The sequence below is a fragment of the Triturus cristatus genome, chromosome 5_1 (assembly GCF_964204655.1).
Source record: "Triturus cristatus chromosome 5_1, aTriCri1.1, whole genome shotgun sequence".
In the NCBI taxonomy this organism is placed as follows: domain Eukaryota; kingdom Metazoa; phylum Chordata; class Amphibia; order Caudata; family Salamandridae; genus Triturus; species Triturus cristatus.
The window spans coordinates 778972802-778984863 of NC_140587.1; the positions used below are offsets into that span (position 1 = coordinate 778972802).

General features: G+C 46.6%; 1 protein-coding gene across 2 annotated transcripts in view; it reads right to left on the minus strand.

Moving 5' to 3' along the window:
- LOC146831464 (phospholipase ABHD3-like) overlaps positions 1-12062 on the minus strand; it is a 455115-nt gene that overhangs the window by 66364 nt on the left and 376689 nt on the right. For both annotated transcript variants that reach the window (XM_085605780.1, XM_085605779.1), the window contains one exon: positions 8431-8479. In XM_085605780.1, the coding sequence (XP_085461906.1) occupies positions 8431-8479 (49 nt within the window). The remainder of the gene's footprint in view (positions 1-8430; positions 8480-12062) is intronic.

The window sequence follows — 12062 nt, forward strand, 5'->3', positions numbered from 1 at the left end:
ATACCAATCATAGAGCAATTTACAGTGTGCTTCCCACAAGCCCAGGGAACGATTGTGGCGAGCTATATCTTTCCATAGTGCCCTCCATTGGTTCTCCTGTATGTCGTGTCCCAATGTATGCTCCCAAAAGGACATGTATCATGGTTGTGGGGAAGGCAGTGTGTGGAGCAACATATAGTAGAAGAAAGACAATGTGCCCTTGTTCGCTTTAGCCATTTTGACAAAGTGTTCAATTTGTGTGAATACCTGTGTTGTATCCTTCCTAACATTTGGCTTTGAAGCCCAGTGTTTTAGTTGTAAATAGTGATAATATTCGCTCGAATAATAGTTCAAACTCTCTTTTACAATTTTCAAAGGTGAGGATATCCCAGTAGTGAAAAGGGTGGGATAGGAAGAGGCAACCTCCCTCATTCCATGCATCAAAAGGCCCTTGTTGTTGTGCAGGCGGGAATATTGGGTTGTAGTGTATAGGGGTACATGGGGAGGGGAACATTGTCCAGTCAGCCGCTTTAACAATTTCATCCCATACCTGCAAGTTTGTTCTCTTGGGGCTACTAATGGATGTGTTATGTGGGCGGTCTGATTTTGGCGTTTACAGCAGATCCCAAATTACTCTTCCGGCTATTGCCCGATCCATATGGAGCCAATGCTTAACTGATTCTCTCTGTGACCATTCTGTTATCACACGTAACTGAGCGGCTTTGTAGTAGAAGTGGAAATCTGAAAGTGCTAGACCCTCCTCCTCCCTCGGGCGTCGCATGAGTTTATGAGATAGGCAGGCTCTTTTATTTAGCCAGATAAATCTTGTCACAAGAGTGCAGAGAGCATTCAAGTATTCCCTCTCCATGGGAATTGGCAGACTCTGAATGAGATGTAGGAACTTAGGTAAGATTACCATCTTGATGGTGTGTATTCTGACTATCCATGAAAGATACATTGGGCCCATTGCTTTAGGTCCCCTTGCACTTTGTAGAAAAGTGGGGGGAAATTGACTGATAATAAATTAGTTTTTTAGGTGTCAGGTTAATCCCAAGATAAGCTCCTTCTGTGCCCACTGAAAAGTGTTGGTAGATCTCAACTGCTCCATCCCTCCATGGGGTAGTGCCAAATTAAGAATGGAGGATTTGGTTAGATTAATGCTGTAGCCCACTATTTCCTCAAAGAGCTTAAATGTGTCCTGTAATGTGATTAGAGAGTTGTGGGGGTCTGTGAGAGTTATTAAGATATCATCGGAAAACAGTGAGATCTTATGGTCTACTGACCCAAAATGTATGCCTTTGATTGCTTGCTGTGCCCTTGTCTTTGCCGCGAGAGGCTCTATGCTCAGTGCAAATAGGAGGGGAGAAAGCGGGCACCCCTGTCTCATCCCCCTCCCCAGCTGACACGCCTCCGATCTAAGCCCATTCACTATTACCCTAGAATAGGGAGCCACTTAGTTTGCTTTAATCCTCGTGATGAAGGGCTAAACGAAGCCGAATCACCTCAGGGTGTCAAATAAAAAAGGCAGTCTATCAGGTCAAATGCTTTCTTGGCATCTAGACCGAGTAGCATTGCTGGGACATTTTTTTTTTATTGGCTTTCTCAAGCAGATGTATTACTCTTCGTACATTGTCTTGTTTCTGTCGGCCTTTCATGAAGCCCGATTGATCCAGAGGGATCAAGTCGGGCATCAGGTCTTCCAAACGAGTAGTTAGGACCTCAGGGTAAAGCTTTGCATCCAAGTTTCGGAGGGCTATGGGACGGTAGGATCCACAATTCCAGAGATCCTTACCTGGTTTGGACAAGACTGTGATCACCGCCTCTCTCTTTGTTAGTGTCACTATCCCTGTTGTTGCTATGTAGTTAAAGAGGGTTGTAAGATGAGGAATTAATTCTGAACTATACGTTTTATAAAAGTGTGCTGTTAGGCTGTTCGGGCTAGTGGATTTGTTTGTTTTAGTGAGGCAATGGCTTATCTAACGTCTTCCTCATCAATAGTTTCCCCTAAGATATCATTTTGTGTTTGCATTACTTGTGGCAGATCTATCTCCTGTAGGTAATTTTGTTGAGCCTGTCATATCTGCGGAATATAAATTTTTTTTAAAGAATCTTTTTATTGTAACAGAGCAAAATGAAGGCAGTACATTATCAATCTTAGAATCACAAGTAAGCATTAGCAACCCTTCCCCCACAGTGTATTGCTCATGGGCCACGTAGGGCTACCACCCTAATTTTTTCCTGGTATGATGTCACCTTCAAATTGTTTCCGCTTGAACTAAGGCCAGGGTTGTGACACCCACCGGAGGCGCACAAGGACTCCCCCTAAAAACATTCCTTTTATCCCAGATTTTCCCCCATTTTTCGGGCAGCTTCTTTGCGAATATACCGTTTTCTCCGCCACCAAGGACCAGTCCATATCCCTCTTCCAGACCCGCAAAAGGGGCGGGGAGGAGGCCCCCCCAATGGCGACCTATATTTCTTTTGGCCAGCATAAAGCCCAGGGTTACCCAGATTTGGTCTGGCCTCCCTAGGTTTGTGTCCTCCCACACACTCAAAAGGCACCATTTAGGCTATACCTGGAGTACTTCTCCCACCATCCCCGACATACAATCCCCCACTGCCTACCAACAGAGCTCAATAACCCCACATAGCCATATAATATAGCAGAAAGATCCTGTCTCTCCGCATCCTCTGTTACAGGTGGCTTTTGCCCTACGTCCCATCTTTAAGTGTGGTGCATGAAATGTATATTCTGTGTAATATTTTGATTTGAACCCGTCAAAACCGGGCCCTGATTGCTACCTCCCTTCCTCCTGTAAGTCTGGAATGTCAACACTCCAGTGATCTTTCAGGACTGTGAGCGAGTCAGGTAGGTTATTGATTAGCTTTTTAAACGTTAGTGAGATCACTTTTTTGGAGAGATGTTCCTCGAGGAGTCTACATTCCAGAGGTGACAACTCCGGGAGCTCAGCTCCCCTGGGCACTGCAGCCTGTATAACATGACGGATCTGCAAATATCAGAGGTATTTTGTCTCGGCCAGATCATATGTATTCTGTAGGCTTTCAAATGAGATCATTTCTCTAACCGTTTATAGGTCTCCCAACTTGGAAATACCAATTAAGGCCACTCTGAGTGAAACCTTTTCTTATGCCTGTGGTCTCTAGTTTCTGTGATTCCCAAAGTGGTGTAGCTTTTGTGAGTTTATTTTTCCATCCTAGTCGGGAGAGAGTCACATGCCATAAACGAATCGTCACCGCTATGGGACCCTCTAGCGTGAGTGTACATGAGTCAGTGTAAAGTGCATGGAGATGCCCTCTCGGTTGCATTACCAGCCTATCCATCTGGTACGCTGGTTCTGTTAACGGCTGATGGACCCATTGATTAACGGTTGCAATTTGAACTGCCCTATAATACATCTGGATATGAGGCAATGCGATATCTCCATCATACCATCCACGGGTCAGCTTATTAAGTGCGATCCTCGTGGGCCGCTGTCCCACAGCAGTGAACGCACCTCACTATCTATTGAACTGAAATATGAATCTTGAACCGGTAAGGGCGTATTCTGCAGTACGTATAAAAATCTCGGCAGGGCCATCATTTTAAACAGTGCCGCCCTGCTGAGAAGTAAAGGCGGGAGGGCTCGCCAGTGGCGAACAGCGCCTCTGAGGCAGCAGATTAATGGCGTGAAACCGGGCCTGATCAGTTGTAACAAAGATGCCCAGGCAGCAGAAACTGTCTGTAGCCACTTGTGCCTCACAAGTCAGCTGTAGTTTTGGCGTCTTACCACAGAGAACAAACGCTACGGATTTAGCCCAGTTGATGGTATACCCAGAGTACCGACCAAATGTAGCGAAAATGTTTAGTATTCTTGTTATGGAGGCCTGTGGGGACGCAACATATAGGAGGATATCGTCGGCATACAATGATATCCTGTCTTCCCAATCCTCCGTTCAGCGTAGCCCACGTACAATAGGATTTTTCCAGATCCATGCCGCCACAGGTTCGAGAATCAGTGCAAAGACCAATGGGGACAGGGGACATCCTTGTCTTGTGCCCCGTTGGAGCCTAAAGGTGACATCTCACCATTAACTATCACCTGTCCCTGAGGGTTTGTGTATAGGAGGCTAAGCCAAGATATAAACCGTGGACCAAACCCCAGTCATTTAAGCACTGCCATCATATATGGCCATTCGACAGAGTCGAATGCCATCCATGCATCCACGGACAGCACCGAGGCATCCTCTCTAATTCTATGGGCTCTTTCCAAAAGTCCCTGGAGCTGCCTAAGATTTAGGGCGGTGCTGCGCCCTGGCATAAATCCGGACTGGTCTGGGTGAAACAGGACCGGGAGAAGGGGGACAAGCGGTTGAGCCAGCAGTTTTGCGAGAATCTTGTCTTCCACATTTAGTAACGTAATTGGCCTGTATGACGTGCATTTTTCCCTTGGCTTACCCTCTTTATGTATGACAACTATGGTTCCTAATCACTGGTCTGGTGGGAGTTTATCTTCAGCGTTGCTCTCTTCAAACATTGCCAGTAAGTGGGGCGCATTAGTCTGTGCTGTGAATTTGATTAACTCGCCTTGCCCGACTTTAGGAGTCCAATCACTTGGGCTATCTCTTCTACCGTGAGGTCTTCCTCCAAAGGGTGACTTTCCACTTTCGTTAATACTGGTAGTGAGATATCCCTTAAAAACTCTAGGGATTCTTATTCTGAATGTATGGTACTGGCTGAATAAACCTCCTTGTAGTGATCCGGAAAGGCTTTTGCGATCTCCACCGAATTTCCAACCTCCTTACCAGCCCCAAATGTAAGCGAAGGGACCCACCTATCAGCCCTTTGTCGCTGATCGAGCCAGGCCAGTAGTTTGCCAGCTTTGTCTCCATGTTCATATACTCGGTGTTGTGTTGCACATAGTTTATTCCTCGCCTCTTCTGTGACCAAGTCCCTATACTCTTGTTGTTTAAGTTTCAGGGTATGTTGCTTATCTTCATCGTCATTTCTCACGATTTGGAGCTCCAAATCGAGTATTTCGGTTTTAAGCTGCTCAACTATCGCCCTTTTCTCTTTTTTGTGTCCAGTTATGGGCAAGAGGGCTTGACCCCTAACCACGGCCCTATACGCTTCCCACAGCATCTGTGACGATGGGACTGAGCCCGCATTTTCTTGAAAGTCTAGGGTGGTGGCTTCAAGCAGACCTTTTCTTATTTTAGAAATCTTAGTGTACCAAGGGTTTATCGCTATTGGTCCCACCTTTCGTGTTCCCCCCATCTTATAAGTAGCCCATATGGGGGAGTGATTGGAGATACCACGCGCTAGGTGTCTAACTTTCGCAAAGTGGGGAAGGAGTGTGGGTAGGGTCATTAGGAAATCGATTCTCGATCGGCTACCATGTGCTCTGGAGTGGAATGTGTGCTCCAGTGCGTTAGGCTTGAGAGCCCTCCAAATATCTATGAGGCCTAAAGCTGCTAAAAAATCCACCAGCCGTGTGGATTTTGGGCCGGTCGTTCTAGGTGGAATACGGTGTAGGCAATCACACCCCGCCTTGTTAAAATCTCCTCCCAGGAATAAGCGGCCAACCGGAAGTTCCTGTATTTGAGCCCCCAGGTCCGTCAGAGTTGAGTCTCCCAGTGTGGGTGGGGCATATATTGACATTATATTAATTACCTCACCAAGCCATCTCCCTGAGATCGCCACAAATCTGCCCAGGCTATCCGTCCAGGTTCTCTCTATTGTAATGGGAAGATTCTTCTTAAGAAGGATTCCTGCACCACTCGAGCCGGACGTGTACCCTGCATGCGTGCTCATTTCGTAACCCCATCAGTTCAAGGCCTGACAGCTATTTCCCAGGAGATGCGTTTCCTGCAGCAGGACCACATCCGGGCCGTGCCTTTTAATAAACTGGAGCACAATACCCCGCTTGACCTTACTCCCCAGCCCATTTACGTTCCAGGTCATCAATTTCAATTTTGCCTGCACTTGTCTTATCATGGTGGCGCTAAACCGTGTGAATCATTGCTAGGTTTTTTGGCTGCATGTGGTAACTTCCCACCCTGTCCCTCCCCTGACCCCCCCCCCCCGAGTGGGTCACAGCGCCCCGGTCACTTTTACTTGTGCTATCTGCCTGTGTCATATTACTTAAGAAACTGCCAACTAAACTAAAAATACTTAATAGGAAACATATAACAACCCCCCACCCTTCCTCTTCCCTAGCCTCCTGCAACCCTGCCTGGTGGTGCCCCATTTGCTCACCCCCAACTCAGCAGAGAGCCTGTCGACCGCCCCAACAACAAGTTAAACTGAGGGAACATTCACCTGCCTTTCCTGATCCCTCTCCCCCTCTGCAGTCGTAGAGTGTTACCTGACCGCCATAGATTGAAATTTCACTGTCCCAACTTTTCCTGTGTGTTTCCTTGTCTCAAACCAGTTCTACTGTAGTCTTTGGGTACAGCCTACAACATATATCTATTTTCCTCTACAGGATCAAGAATTTTCAGCCGACTGCCATAGCACTGATTAAACAAATAGGTTAGCATATGTTCAACTTGGATATCGGTCTATCACTCACTGTCCCTTGACATCCATTCTGCTCGGTCATGGTCACCGCCATCATGGCACGTCGTTCATCCGTCCCTCTTCAGCGGGTCGCCTGGTTGGAGCCGTCGCTGGTTTCTTGGTTTTCCCCCGGTGAGCCTCTTTCCCAGCACCTCCGACTTGTCTTCAGCCATCTATCCAGTCCCATCCTTCCTCTGGAGTCGCAAAAGAACCAGACCTTTCCCTCTGATTCCACCCAGAGACGTGCTGGAAATAGCACGGAGTGATTTACCCCTTTGTCCCTAAGCGCTCTTTTTACCTCAAGAAAGCTGTGTCTCAATTTCTGGGTCTTCAGAGTAAAGTCTGGAAAGAAGGTAACTTGTGAGTTTTCAAAAAAAACCGGGGGAGCCACTCACTCTGTTTGCAAAATGTCCCGGTCTTTATAATTTAAATATCGTGCGATGATGGGTCGTGGTGGGGTCCAGACTTGGGGCGACCACCCGGTACCTGGTGGGCTCTCTCCACCGAGAAAAACTTTGAGAGACCTTTCGGCTGGAGTTGTCCCAAAATCAGCTTCTCCACGAAGAGGTCGGCTGTGAACCCCTCCGCCTTTTCTGGGACCCCTAGGATGCGGACGTTGTTCCGTCGCAATCTTCTCTGTTGATCTTAAACCCTGGCCTCCAGCTGGGCCGTTCACGTATGCATTTCTTTCATTTGGGCTTTGAGGTGTCTTGGAGCAGAGTTTTCGTGGAGTCTTCAACCATTTGCACTCTTGCCCCCATGTTGCGCAAGTCAGCTCGGATTAGGGACACCTCTTGATTAGCAGGTTACACGCAGATCTGTGCGAGAAGTAGTTTAACACACTGCTAATACGTGTAGTTTGCTTTAGTTTAGATCGTCCTATTCTAATGGACTTTACAACTTTGTTATGAGCTGCTCTGCTCCTTTCCATTTAATTTACTGGTTCCAGTGCACATACCTGCCACCCGTCAAACTACAGACTGATCCCCAGAGAAGCCTCCGACACTCACTGTGGGTTCAGGAGCTCAACGAAGACTTGCTGTCATTGTTCAATAATTTCAAGAGGAAATCAGATGCCTCGGGAAAACAAGCAACAAAGGGGAGGGTGGGTGAAAGCAGTCACCAGGCAAGTAGCAGTCACGGGGCACTGTACCTGAATTAACTTCCCTTATTTCTTTTGGTTTCCAATCCTGAATTGTAATGCCTGCTTACTGCCAATGCTGTCCTTTATAGTACTTGCATGCTGCGATGGTGAATGAGCAGGGGGAGGGAGGAGAAAAAATTTAAACGGTCGAAATAAATGCGTGAGGCCGCCATACTTAAAGATGAAGCTGGGGCGGTCGTTGCACCGATTATAATTAAAATGTAACCTGCGGGGCCTTCCGAAGTGGCCACCTTGTTTAATGAAGAAGTGAGGTGCCGTGCTGAAGAAGGGAAGCGCATGAACGTGCACAAACAGCTGTTCAGACAGGGAAACAGAAAAAGAAGTGCAACGAAACGTGATGAAATAAAACAGTAGAGCAATACTACACGTAACGGGGCCAGTCACCAGGGACGGGAACCACACATCAAAAGGCAGGACAAACATGAAAATTAGCAAATGAAAGGAAAGGAATTTCTAAAAGCACACAAAGGAACCAAAGAGAAGCCAGGGGCGTTACTAATGGTCCTAGAGGAGCTACAGCATACCTTGCAGCACATGCACGCTGACTCTAGGCTGGAGATAAAAAGGGCTGGTGTGATTTCTTTATAAAGGTAAGTGGGGCTAGGGCATTGTCTCTCTGGTGCAGCTATAAAAGGTCACATTAGTGTGGGGATGAACTTTAAACTAAAGTGAGACCTGAGGAATGAAACGAGGAACGTGGATAACTAAACTTATTTTGTAGACATACCTTCATGATGTGATCCACATCAAACATCTTTTCCAAAATACGTCGGTGTCTGAAAAATATACAATAAAAATTAGCATTTGATAAGCAAGTTGGGCGAAAAGGAAAGGGGGTTAATAAGCAAGAAGTTAGGACAACATATTAAACAGCAGCAATGATGCACTGAATTCTAAGAGTGGTATTTACATTCAACTTTGTAAGATAAACATTTTTTCCAAAGAGAATTCCTGTCACAAACAGAAAAAAGATTTTCACTACCTCACCTTTTCCCAACCAGATCTTCCCTAGTATGTCTCGCTTGAATTTGTGTTTGTCTGAAGTTCACCGGAGGAGAGCTTCCCCTCTGAGGTGGGTGGCAAGCAGTGCTTAATGTGTGCCGGTGCTTTCCGGTGCTTAGCACCGGCACTTACTGATCAGGGCCGGGTCTACCACGCTGCAACTCTGCATGTCACATGTCATTGTGGCGCGCGTACGCAGCATATAAAATAACCTTACTGACTCGGCGCAAACAGTGTTGTGTTCGCAGTGTTTATCTCCCGAGGCCGAGTCCCAGTGAAGCAGTACTGCGAGTCTGCGGTAAAGTCAGAGTGTTGTGGCAGTGGCTGTGAGAGCCAATAAAAATATTCACACCAACCACATTTGATAATATATCAGTCATTACTACGTCCGAACCGTCCAATTTTAAACAATGTATTTATTTTTCCTTTTTCAAATCCAATATGATTCACATTAAAGTTCAACTGGTCGTGACGAAACATATTTCGAATTTACCTTAGTTAGGCGGCGGCCGGCCGCCCTTAGTTCCGTGTTGCGGTGGGCGGGCATCTGATTGGGCTCAATTTGGGCTAGATTTGGTTCTGCAATGCTTGTAGGTCTGTGCGGCAGATAGCATTTGTAGATTTGAAAAAAAAAATGCTGCGCCCGCACCCCGCTAAGAGACACCAGCGAGTGGTAACTGGTGGTTAGCCTGACGAGTGACGATGTCGAGTGCAGGCAGCAGCAGGCCCATCGCAGTTATCGATTAATAAAGGCAGACGGCCACTGCCCACCACCACCTAACCGTAAGTATAGCAACCAACGCTGCTTGCTTTTTTTTTTTTTGCTTGGGTGTGGTGGGTGGTGTGTGACATGACAACCACGGTCACCGTGGTAGCTCCGGCTCCCGCAGATAAAGATAATTGCACAGGGCCCCAGCCTCTGGTATGTGCAGTAGAACAGGCGCTGCTCACCTTTGCCACTGACAAGCATGGCAGAGTAAAGTGTTTGTAGCAGTACTGGGGTGCAGCACAGACAAATCATTTAACTGAATTAACTCAGGGCAGTTGGGAGCGGCCTGTGTCATCAGCACAGGGTTAAACTGCACCAGTGCGGTGAACCACAGCCTAGCCAGGCGAGGGTTCAATCGTGTACTTAAAAATGCGCAAAACATGTAAAAAAAAGATTAAGAGCTTGTAGTCCTCTTCCAGATCAAACAGTTATCATGATAGGCCCGTAGGCCCGGAGTTAAGGCCCTGCCCGGCCCCTGCGCTTCTTAAGTTCCAGCCTTCTCCTCCTGGCCCGAGCAGTCTTTGGCATTGTACTTGCACACGGTGCCCGGGGCCAGAGGATGCGAGGCAGGATTGCTCAAGGCAGGCTGGCTTGGACTCCTCACTCCGTGGTTCACCTCGTTCATATATGTAGGCCCTAAGCGATCATGCCTCGCAGCCTATGGCCCCGGACACTGTGTGCAAGTACAATACCCTTAATGGCATTGGTTTGTTTTTAATTGAGGCAGTTTTTAGGTCTCGCTGAGCCAAAGGCTCGAAGAGACATTTTGTATGTGGGATTTTCAAAGTGCTACCCACAGTCTTTTGGCTGGCCTACACCTTGAGTGCACGATCACATGCACGTGCACAACTGCTCCCACTCCCCCCTCCCTTCTCTATAGCTTTCTTTCACTTTAGCCGCTTTGACCCTTGCATTCCCCCCTCCCTTCTCACCCAGCCCTTTGATGCTCTGCTCGATTACTTTCACTTTCGCCGCTTTGATGTTTGATTTTTATTGCCTTTGTTTATGTGACGGAGATCCATTGCATTTGGCAGAACATTTCTGGGGCCGTATTGCATGAAATACACCAGGTGGCGCTAACGTGTTTTACAGAGCACCATACAGCATTTTGTTCTGCGTTAAAAAAAAGACGCTTTAGGAGCGTAAAGGAGCTATCCCTTTTACTTGTATTAAAATGTATTTTTAAAGGTGTCTCAAAGGATCCTGAACATAGTTTATACTAGCATGCTCCAATACTGTCCGTATTTCACTCCTGATTGCACTGGCCTTCCAGGTCCTAAGACTCAGACTCATGATTTTACTGTTATTTCAAAACCAATCTAACATTTGTTTTGTTTTAGGTATTACCTTAGTAAAGCATAACTATGTGATCTTACTCTCCTTGGTCAGTGTTTTATTATGGATGACAAGATGTTTTCTCATTAGGACTCGCACCATAAGCCTCTTTCATTCCAAACATCTGGAAACGCATTCGTCTCTGTAACTATATAGTAATGGCTTTCAGTTACAGCTGGCGGAAATTAAGCTACACACCTATTTATTGCCTTCACCAAACGATTCTGCTTTCACTGGTGTGACCATAACTTGCCAAAATATTTTACTGATGCTTTCGGCAGTGTCTCCACTTCTGTCTGATCACTCCTCAAATGACACCTTCCTTAATCCCACCCACAAGCAAGGTAAACTACGGATTTTTATGCTAATTTCAAACACTTTATCCAAATCTAAACCCATCATCGCTCCATCTGACATCACACATTTCACATGCAAATCAGTTCGCCTCCTTGTAGATCGCTCTCTCATGTACCCATCTACTGTAGAAAACGGGACCCCACTGCTCTCACTGCTTTCCACGTGATCTTCATAAAGACCTCACTTCAGTCTTGCACTACAGCTCATACAACTGCTTCATTATCCACCTTGTACCAAAGATAGGCCTCAGCCATGAATTACACTTGAAATAAGAGCGCATAACAGTAAATGAGGGCAGCAGTACATAAATGGCGAAAGCACATATTCACTGCTAACGTCTTGGTTAATAAGCAAGCCCTTCATACACTGCATAATGATCTAGGAGGTGTCAAATCTATCTATTTCCAGGACCTCATTACCTCACCATCCACAAGCGCTCTGTGCAAACCTTCAGCTCTTTACTCTCTCCATCATCTTCAATTATCAGTATTCTATTGTTCATCCTTACCTGCTCATGACTTCACGCTGCTACATCTGCTCCAAGATTAACACTATAATTAGTCCACAGTGCTCAAGTCCTCACTCGCCTCATCCCTGCGCAGTTACATTATTACGATTTAACACAACATCCTCCTAACAAACGTTTCCTCTTATGAAAGTAGCTAATCCACCCTGTACCCCCCCCTGTAACCATTTCGTCCTCCCTTCATCAAATCTTTGCCTCTTTCATCCAACAGTTTCCCCTGCGTTTCCCTTCGCACTGACTGCCTGTCCTGTAACCGACTACTCACCCCTCTCCTGTGTTCGGGACCCTTCATTCCACTATCCTATTCTCTCCTCTGTTCTTGTCTATGCTCATACTCTTAGATCGTTCTGCCTCTCCTTTGATATTGCTG